The sequence below is a fragment of the Bison bison genome, unplaced genomic scaffold (genome assembly GCF_000754665.1).
Source record: "Bison bison bison isolate TAMUID 2011002044 unplaced genomic scaffold, Bison_UMD1.0 scf7180017864178, whole genome shotgun sequence".
Classification (NCBI taxonomy): domain Eukaryota; kingdom Metazoa; phylum Chordata; class Mammalia; order Artiodactyla; family Bovidae; genus Bison; species Bison bison.
In genome coordinates, this window is record NW_011494750.1 from 325,830 (window position 1) to 337,550 (window position 11,721).

At 48.9% G+C, this 11,721-nt stretch overlaps 1 protein-coding gene across 1 annotated transcript in view; it reads right to left on the bottom strand.

Annotated features, from left to right (window-relative positions):
* The window catches only part of SYT13 (synaptotagmin XIII), a 38,959-nt gene that overhangs the window by 11,609 nt on the left and 15,629 nt on the right, over positions 1-11,721 (bottom strand). Inside the window, exon 2 of the mRNA XM_010842447.1 lies at positions 1-64. Within this exon, the coding sequence (XP_010840749.1) occupies positions 1-64 (64 nt within the window). The remainder of the gene's footprint in view (positions 65-11,721) is intronic.

An 11,721-nucleotide genomic window follows, 5' to 3' on the forward strand; every position in this document is an offset into this window, starting at 1 on the left:
AGATGTCTGGGAACTTCAGGAGGGCTCGGGGCTGGACGGGCTCTGTGGACTTTTTGACGTTAAACTGCAAACACAAATCACTCCAGTTAGTCCACAAGAGGTCCTCCTGCCTGTTTCCACCACAGAAGGGAGAGGAGATGACCTGAGCTTTCAGCGGAGGCAGAGGAAAGGCTGGGGTTCCTTTCTGCTCCGAGGAACATGACCTGGGGAGGCAAAATATCACCGCCAAGTGCAGCGTAATCTCCACCAACGTGAATCACGCCGGGGCCTGCCGAGATGTCAGCCCTGTCAGTCCAGCCCCTGGGCTCCGTGGCCCAGGCGCCCTGCTGCTGTGTCCAGAGGAGTTCCCCAGGCCTGTCATGGTTACCCTCCCCCACTGCTCTCATCTGCCTTTGTTTTCTCTTCTCCTTGTCTTCCTCTCTTATTCCTTCTCCCCCTCCCCTTTGGCACTCAATGACTCAGAAATGAATGTGGTCCCACCACACTTAGAACCAGATCTAAACGCCCTTGGGTAAGTGCTTGCCCAGCCTGGCTGTGTTCACCTTTCTGACATCACCCCCAAACCCCTCTCCAGCCACTGAGCAACCTGCTTCTCAAACAGGCTGAACTCTTTCTGGGTCTGACTTCTGGCTCCCAACTCCTCCCCGCCAAACCACCCACCACCACCTGCACAGGCTCTAAATTAAGTCCCTCCTCCAAGTCTGTCCCTTCCTACCACCTCATTCTGCGCTTTGCTTTAGAGCATGGCTTTCACCCTGTACTGTCTCCATCACTGCCTGGCCTGTTGTGGTCAGTCTCTCCCACTAGTGCACAATCTCCATAAGCACAGGGATTATGTCTTGCCTTGCTCCTGCAGCATCTGCTCGTGGGGAACACGCAATACATACTTATGGCTAGGGCTCCCATGTCCAGTTGTGTGGTTTGTGCACTGTGCAAAGATGCCCAGATAAGGACCAAAATGCGATTTGTGCTCCACTTGCCTGGCTATGTGCCCTGGGGTAGGGCTTAGTTCCACCTGGAGGAAAGGGCATCTTTTCTTGACGTACCTGCTTGTCAAGCCTTAAGTAAGCAAGGCTCCCTCATACAGGAGTGGAATCTTCTATCTTTGCCTCCACTGGGGACTGAGATTTCTCTTATTTGACAGATTCAAAGTTACATAAAAGGCGGCAATACTGGGGACCTGCCCAGTCCCCAGGAAATAGGAAATGATAACCAAATCTAGAGCTTGAAACGCTGGCACACTGGGTGGGCCGCCCACAGAACAGCCTTCAGACCGAGGCAGGGCCCAGCAGGGCCCCCAAGCAGCTGCCTGCTCCAGGCTCTCCTCCCGCCCCTCTGCTCTCTGTGGCTGGGGGAAGGGCTGGCCAGGGGTCAAGGTGGCTCTGCACAGTGGCAGGAGGGACTCGGGGATTGGGAAGTCCCTGCAGTCCTGGAGCGGGGCAGAGGTTTCACTGTTTCAAAGCTCATGTTTAGTGCTTGCCCTCTGTACATTTCATTACCCCAGGACAACTCCTGGACACTCTGACCTGATTGAAACTTTGTCCCCAGATAGTCCTGGGGAAGGCTGGAACTTGATGATAGTGGGCATTCCTAACTATCCTCATTGATTGGACAATGGACGGAGTCCATGAGAAGGTGCTAAAGAGACGAGACACAACACCCACTTCTTGCGGATACCTGAGGGCTGCTGTCCCCGCACTGCATCGTGCATCCATCAGAGCTCCCTAAGGGGCTCAGAGGGGATAGAACACCTCATCCTCCCTTGGGAACACTGCCCAGTAGGCTGTAATACAGCCCAAACACATCTACCCTGATCTCTGCCGAGTGCATCAGGCACGCATGAGCTGGAAAAGCACTTGCTGACTTCCACGGACGAAGGTTTCCTGGGGCCAGACAGTGAGGGCAGGGACAGGATTGAACCTAGACCAGCCTAGACCCAAAGCCCACTGCCCCAGTGGCTCCCCACCTTTTTCTCTGCCTTCAAGCCTTTACCAGACAGCACCCACCCATCAGAGACGCTTGTCATGATCACACATTTCCACGAATCACCCTGGGAGGAGTTGTATGCTTTGCAAAGTCAGGTCCCCTTTGCACCTTCACCCCATCGAGAGTGCCACTGGGCATCCAGGGACCTGGCTTCTAGTACTGACCTAACTGTCTGAGTTGAGCAACTTTGGGCAGATCATTTCGCCTCTCAATTATATCACTCAAGGAAGAGGTGATTTCAAGGCTTGTTTCACTCCCACATGCTGAGCATGTGGAAGACACAGTTCTTTATTCACAAATGAGTTGGGGAGACCACCAGAAACAGAGAGTAAGTAACAGTGTGTTTGGCAGGTGGGACAGAGGCGGGCAGCAGACAGCCTGTGTGAGTAACAGATGGGAGAGAGCAGATGACACCTCCAAGGAGGCAAGCAGAGCCATCCTGGGAGCCAGGGCGTGAGCTAGACCTGAAAGGAGAGGGTGTCTGGAAGGTGGAAGGAGGAGTGGGGAGGAAGGCCAGGCCCCAGAAGGAGAAACGCAGAGAAATGACTGATGTCCCCATGTCTTTCTGTCCTCCACAAAGTCGTGCCCACCTCTAACATTGCATCCAAGTCTGAGTTATGCTAACTGTTCCCTTTCACAATAAGGAAAGGGAGGATGGAGGAAATTCAAGGTCATACAACTGAAGAGGGGTATACCAACAAGCCTCCGCATATTTTCACTTCAAGTTTGTGTCATTTCCACTGCCTTGCAGCTGCTTCTCAAAAAAAAAAAAAAAAAAAAAAAATCCCTGTTTGTTTTGGATGCTGGATTCTCAGTGGCAACTGCAGCATCCCACAGCTTCCCAAAGCGACTGGACCACATCCTCTTCTCAGAGTCGTCCTCTTCTGTCACTTGTTGGGGCCAGAACTGAGGCTGTCGGGCTGGTCTGGGGAACATGTTCACATTTTATATTTTGTTTTACCTTAGTTCAATCATTTTAAAAAAGGGTTGTGTGTGTGCAAGCCAAGTTGCTTCAGTCGTGTCTGACTCTTTGAGACCCCATGGAATGTAGCCCGCCAGGCTCCTCTGTCCACGGGATTCTCCAGGCAAGAATACTGGAGTGGGTTGCCATGCCCTTCTCAGAAAAGGGTTGTGTTGATTAATTCCCAATTTGGTCAAATCAGGCTGACTGCATTTTTAAGAGGGGAAATGGTCACTGGGCTCAGTTCTGAGTGAGGGTCAGTCTGTCACCCCCAGCCCCTGCAGAGCCTGGGCTCGCATTCCTCCCTACTGAGTGGGTCTCACTTTGTGTGGCCCCTGAGGACCTCAGGAGCCTGTATCTGGCTGGGTTTTTCTTGGGTGCCCGTCAACATTGATCCCCTCTTTCCTCCCACTTCCCTCCAGGTCACCCGGCTCTTTTGGGTCCCACCCCAGTTCCAGGGCAAGGGTGGGGAGGGGGTACTGTTTGGTCTGATTCTATTTGTTCTCGGCATCACCTTGAGGACTGTCCTGGGGAAACCACCCAGACAGAATGAAAGGACTTGCTTTCCACGGCAATAGAAGAGATGCTCTCCCCCGCTGAATAGGAAGCACGTGGCCCTGACTGGCGACTGCAAGGTGAGCCAGTCTTAGGACAGAGCCGCCAAGGTGGACTGCAGGGTGGACAAAAGGAAGCTGTGTCTTTGATGACAGTGTCACTAAGCCACCAACTCAACCAAGCCTGGAAGCTGTCTTACTGCTGCACTTCCGGTTACATGAACAATATTGTTCTTATTGTTGAAGCCCCTTTGGATTGAGGTCTTTGTGAATTGTGGCCAAAAGCATCCTGAATAGATGCCATGCATTTTTATCGAGCAACACAGGAGATCATGACCTTGATGTAGAGAAACTGCCTAGACGCAAACCTCTCCCCAGACCCCTGTGCGTCCAGCCAAAGGCATCCTCACTGACTGCTGCTTCTTGCTCAGCGTTGGTAAGATCCTGCACAGCCATGGCTGCCTTTGGTGAAGAATGATTTATTGCCCTAGACCCCACAGAGAGCAGAGCCTGCTGACCACTCCATGAGCCTCTCCAAGTGGTGAAAGCAGCCTCTGATGACCTATCTCCTTCCCGTGTACAATCTTATTTATTGCATTTTGAAACCCTGGTTCCACCGCATCTTACAAATGCATCTGTTTCCACTTAAATAGCTTAAACATCAATGCCCAGGAAGCAGAAAAGAGGTTTGGGCGCTGAGGGAGGGAGCCTGGAAAAGGATTAGAGGTGGAGGGCAAGAATGCTTGGGAGGAAAGAGGTGGTCGGGGAGCAGATGCCAAGGAAGGACCTGAGCTCAAGCCTTACGCTGTGGATGTTGGCGGGGCAGTCTTTCAAAGTGGGTTCCTCTTCTAAGCATCCCTTGGCCCAGAGAAGAGGGCTTGGAAATAGGGAGGCAGGGAGAATCAGGGAGGTTTCCAGTGGAGGCAGGCGTTCAACAACTAGGGAATGCCCAGCTGTGCTCAGCACAGCAGGTACAGAGATGGAGAGACACCCCCATTGTGGCATCAGCCCCTTGTGATGTGTCTCCTTGGCTTCTCCCTCCTCACCTGTCTCTGGAGCTGTGGGCCGCTTACTCCTTCCCACATGGCCAGATCTTCATGGTCACTGACCAGCTCCATGTGGGCATAGCCCCAAAGTGCCTCATGTCACGTCCGTGCCACACCCCTCTTGCCGCCTGCCTTGGGGCTTCTCGTGGCTTCTGAGGTCTGAGACACCCAGGGACACAGTGGGTGCACCCAGAGGCAACCCCGATGTGTCAAGGATTAAAGCTCCATGGGGGAACTCGGCCACCGAGGGCTCCCCCCTTCCTCCTCGCTACTCCTCCCACAGGTGTCCAGCAGCCTTTCGGAAGGTGACACCTGGAGATCCAGCAGTCGCCCTTGGAACTGGCTGGTGGCCAGCTCTGTCACACTCCCTGTGTGCGTGCCCCTCCCCACCTCCCTCCTACATCCCTGGACGGCACTTGCTAATTAACAGAGGCTCAGCAGGCTCAGCTTTCCCGTCATCCAGGCTAAGACAGATGGCAGGGAGAGGAGGGGCGAACCTTCATTTAATGAACAAATATTTATTGATCCCCTATGACAGGCCAGGTCCTCTGTTAAGTGGCAGGAACACAGAAGCGAACAAGACAGATGCTGTCCTTTCCTACGGGGCTCATGTTGGAAAAAAAAAAAGGAGATTAATTATGAAGTTAATGATCTGTAAACAAACATTTAACCTTACTAGAGATGTTAGGTGACCCCTTTTGTGACATGATTAATTTTTTCACCTAAAGACTATCTTATTAATTCGGGTTTTTGCGCTGGGACATCTATCTTAAAGCATCACAGCATTCAGGAAGTTTCTGGTGGGGGAAACAGACCCAGATGGAAATGGAAGCAGATGGCTTCACCCTTTATATTTGAACTTTTAAAAAAAAGAGATGGCAGAGAGGAGAGAGTTGAACATAGAGTACTCAGATGAGGTCAAACATGGGCCACTGTGGCTGGGGTCTGCAGCTCAGCACAGCAAAGCCCCCCTCAGCGGGGAGCTGGGTCAGAGGCCAGGGACCTGACAATCTCTGTCATTCTGGGCTCTAAAACTGGTAATTATGTATACTAACACGTGTAAAAGCGTTTGAAATATAGCCTGGTCATCAGAGTTGATGCTCTAAAACAAGATGGCTTGGTTGATCTTGGATCTGTTTAACCTCTCTGTGCCCCTGGTTTCTTATCTGTAAGAAGGGGGCGTTAGCAATAGCATCTGTCTCCGAGGCTGTATTGAGGAGTAGAAGAGACATCCGGGTGTCGAGCTCTTAGCACACAAGCGGGCATGGCAAGCCCTTGGAAACACTGGAGATACTTATTTGACTCTGGCATCTCCGCAACGTGGATTCATGCATTGGGACCAGTCCATCAACATTTTTTAACTTCATCTGTGATGAGATATGTGTGTGTCAGTTGTTCAGTCGTACCCGACTCTTTGCAACCCTATGGACTGTAGCTCACCAGGCTCCTCTGTCCATGGAATTCTCCAGGCAAGGACACAGGAGTGGACAGCTATTCCCTTTTCCAGGGATCTTCCTGACCCAACGATCTAACCCAGATCTCTGGCATTGCAGGCAGACTCTTTACCGTCTGAGCCATCAAGGAAGCCCTTGTGATGAAACAAGCAGGTGTAAAAACAAAACAGCTCCCTCCCCCAGATGGCTTGAGAAGCTCTGGTCTAGCTCTGGTCTGCATGAAGCTTCTCACACCAGGGCTGCTGGAGCAAGTGCTACAGTGGCTCCCAGGGACCCTCACCTGCCAGAGGTCTCACCTTTGTGTCATTCTTTACCCTTGATTATTGACTGACCCTTGTGAATTGCTTCTGATGAATAAAATATGCAAACAGGATGGAATATCTCTTCTGACACTGCTGCTGCTGCTGCTGCTGCTGCTAAGTCGTGTCAGTCGTGTCCGACTCTGTGCGACCCCATAGACGGCAGCCCATCAGGTTCCCCCGTCCCTGGGATTCTCCAGGCAACAACACTGGAGTGTGTTGCCATTTCCTTCTCCAATGCATGAAAGTGAAAAGTGAAAGTGAAGTCACTCAGTCGTGTCCGACTCTTAGTGACCCCATGGACTGCACCCTACCAGGCTCCTCCGTCCATGGGATTTTCCAGGCAAGAGTACTGGAGTGGGTCACCAGTGCCTTCTGACACTAGGTTACAAAAAATCCGATTTTACTAGTTGTTCAAAGTTGGTTTTTTTTAATTGAAGTATAGTTGGTTTATAGGATTGTGTTAGTTTCCTATACTATGCAGGAGAACCTTGCTTATTTTTAACTAATTAATTTAATTGGAGGATAACTACTTCACAATATTGTGATGGTTTTTGCCATACATCAACATGAATCAGGTATACATGTGTCCCCCCATCCTGAAACTCCCTCCCACCTCCCTCCCCAACCCTACCCCTCTGGGTTGTCCCAGAGCACTGGCTTTGGGTGCCCTGCTTCATGCATCGAACTTGCACTGGTCATCTATTTTACATCTGGTAATATCCATGTTTCAGCGCAATTCTCTCAAATCATCCCACCCTGCCTTCTCCCAGAGTCCAAAAGTCTGTTCTTTACATCTGTGTCCCTTTTGCTGCCCTGTGTGTTTTATATACAGTAGCTTGGATCTGCTAACCCCAAACTCTCAATTCACCCCTCCCCAACCCCTTTCCCCTTTGATAACCATAAATTTGTTTTCTATGTCTGTGAGTCTGTTTCGGCTTTTCATTTCTATCATATTTTAGATTTTGCATATAAGTGATATCATATAGTATTTGTCCTTCTCTCTCTGACTTACTTCACTTAGTATGATATTCTCTAGGTTCATCCATGTTGCTGCAAATGGCATTATTTCATTCTTTTTATGGAGGAGGAGTACCACATCTTTATCCATCCATCTGTCGCCGGACATTCAGGTTGCTTCCATGTCTTGGCTACTATGAACAACAACTAGTAGTTTCTTAAAACTTACACATACATGTACCCTCTGACCCAAGGAAGGTAAAAATATTTGTTGACAAAAAGACTTACTCATGAATACTGATAGCAACTTGAATCATACTAGCCAAAACCAGAAATCAGGCAAGTGGCCATCAACAGGACAATGGCTAGATGCCTTATGGCATGTTCTTACAATGGAATATTCCTCAAAAGTAAAGAAATGAATTGTCAATACACTCAACAAGAGGGAAAAAAACCACAAAAACATGATGAACAAAAGAAGTCATAATACATATTCATCTATACTATGTGATTTCATTTATATCAATGGTTCGCAACTCAGGGAACATCTGCAATGTTTGGAGATATTTTTTGTTTGTCACAACTGGGGGTGGAGGTTGTTACCAGTTAAGAGGCCAGAAAGCTGCTAGCTATCATCCTACATTCCCCAGGACAGCTCCCCACAACAAAGAATTATCTCACCGCAAAGTAAACAGTGCCAAGGTTGAGAAACACTGATGGAAATTAACCTCTAGAACAGGTGAAACTAATCAATGAGGATAGACCTTAGAACAGTGGTTCTGATTGCTTCTAGGGAGAATTGAGTGGTAAGAGGCACAGCAGAAGTGTGGGTTACAGCCTAGAGGATATATATTTGTCAACACTGATCATCATAAACTAGCAACTTCAGATGCTTGCATTTCACTGTATGACGACTGCATCGCAATAAAATTTAGATAGAGATACACACACACACACACACACACACACACACCACACCATACCTCTAGCCCACCTGCTGAATTAGGCTTTCTGGTGTCTGGATCAGTGTTTCTCAAACTTCACTTCCAAAGCAATACCAAAGGCAGACAAAGGTAACACATGCTCCAGGGAATGGGAAGTCTAGAACAATTGGGTCTCTTTATTGAAATCTCTCGTTCTATCTTAAAGTTCGTGTGACTTTTTGTATTTGGCTCCATATAAATGTATCAGTATTAAAATATTTTGAATTACCACAAGAAAGGACACAAAAAATTTTCTTGTTTATTTTGTGATGTGGAATATTTTCCATAACACTGGCTAGTACCACATTCCCTCTGCTCCTCAAGACATGCGCACACACACACACACACACACACCACACACACACACACACACGCGCAGAGGCCCCAGAGGAGAAGCAGGACTCTTCCTCTCTCTGTATGTTGGACAACATACAATAAATCAAGCTGAAAGCTAACTGAGAATAAGTCATTTTGTCTCCAGGAAAGGAACAACTCGTAGAAGCACAGTCTGTGTGAATGGCCCTCCATCCAAGTTTTCCTTCCAACCATAGAGATAACTCCCCTAGAGAGAATTTGGGGTACAGCTGTAGAAGCTCTTAACCAACCCAGAGGTTTGATCCCTTTTGCCCATTCTCTCTGTAAAGCATCCTTACACACCCCTACACCGGATTGCACCTTCCCGGGCCACTTGTTCATGACCTTGTATTAGTCAGGGAAGACCAACTGCTTTGTAACAAACAACACCCAACCTCACCTCAGTGGATGAACACAATGAAAACTGGTTTCTCTAGTCTTCAAGAATCTGTTTGCTCTTCTACAAACTCAGAGTCCTCCAAGCCCCTTCCATCTTGTGGTTCTGCCCACCTGTACCATTCAGATATGAACTCAACAAATCCTCGTAATAACCCTATCAGGAAGTGCTGCTATGACCAATCCCATTTTACATATGAGGACACACAGCCAGCTGGTGAGCAGTAAAGGTGAGATTCAAACCCAGGCTGGCCCCGCCAGAGCTCTCTGTTTAACTGTTCCGCTGTGCCTGCAGCCCTTTACCACCGCGTCACACTTGGAATCACCGTTTGTTCACCCGCACTTTAGTGCCCCTTAGACTGATGCCTGGACCACTGCCCGGCCGCACCACTCTTTACTCCACCCCTGCGTGCCTTTAGTCAGAGGCAGAGGGTTGAGCACTGTGCCACACTTCAACCCGTAGAAATGGCACCTGGGGGAATGTAAAACTCAGATGCCCAGGTTCCTTCCCCGCTTTGTCTCAGAAGTCCTAGGTGGATCCTAAAGAATCTGTGCATCTAAGAATCTCCCTAAGGTGACTATGATGCAGGTGGTCCCTGAAGCTCACATGGGAACCCTCTGGTTTGGGGGAGGTCAGAGAATTCCAGGCAAGGTCAAGAGATAAGGTGAGCTGCTCACAGGTATGACCTCCCTCTCAGTCAAGTTCTCTCGGCTTCCAACAGACAGTTATTTGTCTGGTAGACAGCTCCTGGGGAGCTGCTCGTACCAGGATCTCCAGTTCTTGGCTACTTATGGGTGAATCCACAGGGTCAGGTCCTGGCGGAAGGGTTTATTTCAACTTGCAAATTCGAAATTCACTTTGAAGAAGCAGCTTGTCTTCCAGTCCAGGCGCCTTGCAGTGTTTCCATGGTAACCCAGCCACCACACATCTTTTGTTATCCCTTCCAACACCTCTTCTTCTGTTTATTATAGATCTGTGCCTTCTTAAATCCCCTTCCCTTGAGACTCACCCCCTGCTGGTCTCTTTCCCTTCCGTGATTATTTTAAATTCTAAAAAGGCCAGTCTGTGATTGACTTAGCACACTCCCTGCCCCATAGCTGGATCTAAGGCAACACACTAGGGGGTTTATTGTGGGGTAGACTTGCCAGCTAGGCTTATCTATCAGCCAGGTAAACGCACCTCGCCCAAACCAGCAGGAATGAACCACAACTGGGAATAACAGAAAACCCTTTCTCTGCTGCTAGTGATTCACCAGGGCCTCCGTGATAGCTCAGGCGGTAAAAAGTCTGCCTGCAATGCGGGAGACCTGGGTTCAATCCTGGGGTCAGGAAGATTCCCTGGAGAAGGGAATGGCTACTTACTCCATTATTCTTGCCTGGATAACTCCATGGACAGAGGAGACTGATGGGGTACAGTCCGTGCAATAACAAAAGAGTCAGACATGACTGAGTGACCAACACTTTCACTTTTTACTTTCAGTCATTCATTCATTCGTTCAACATTTACTAAATCTCCAGATACTTATCAGCTTCAGGAATAACACTGTCCTATCATTCTCTCGTGGCTTGGGCATTTCCAGTGGAGTGGGAACAAGAAACCAGTTAGCGCAAAAAAGCAATCTCAGGTAAGAAGTCCTTTCAAGACAGGGACAGATGGTGATGAGGTTGTGTCCACTAGGAATATGAAATCAAGAAAGGCTTCCTGAGCTAAAATTTGAGGGGAGGAGACCAGCTAAATATGAGATAGAGTACATAGGAGCCCATCAAACATTACCTGGGGGAAGAGTTACAGGGTGGAGTTGGGGGAGTGAAAACAGGATTTCACGACGATTCAAAGACTCTGATTTTGGTTGCTGCACCCCCCCAGCTCCAAATCCAAGGCAGCATTCTGACAAGTGGAGAAGTGGCAGAAGGGCTTTTTGGGTCAAGGCAGCAGCTTGAAAGTCTGCAGTGTGTTCAGAGGGCCAAGGGTACCACCAAAGCCTTAAGCCCCATGAGAAGAGGAGGGACAACGAGTGCTCTCAGTATCCCCACACTTCTGGAGGACACAGAATTCAAACTGATTTTTAAAATAATAATTCCACCGGGCTGCCACAGAGTGGCAAGATCCCGCCCAGAGAACCTTGTAGGTGGTGTCTGCATTGATTCCATCCGTCACATCACAAAACCGGACAGGACAATACAGCTGCCAGCTCTCCACCTCTTCCTCTGCACCAGATGCTCTGCAAACGCAACAGGCTTTACTGTATTTGATCCTCACACAACCCTAGAGATGAGCGCCTACTGTTTTCTCTTTTTCTGTACGGGCTTCCCTGGTGGCTCAGTGGTAAAGCATCATACTAGATCAAATCAGAAAATGAAAGTGGTTTCTAAACAATCAAGCTGTGAGCAAACAGAGGGCTCAACATGTGGGCCCTGACCTTTGCCAATTTGTACACACTCTTCCTGACTCGCTGACTCCCCCTCTCTTATTATTTATTAAGGTTGGTAACAGTAGCTAACGTTAACTGAGCACCTTATCCACAGGGTTGTGGCAAGAGCAGATGGTGCATTCAAAGCAGGTAATTGAGGGGAATTTCATAAAGCAGATATTGACAAAGGTGTGGAAGGTTAAGGAAACTAACAAGTCATTGGAAATATCCTGGGGCCAGGAGCAACTGGGCAATGTTCACATGCCTAGAACTGGCCCCTGGGACAAGGGCACAGGGAATAGACAATGGGGTACATT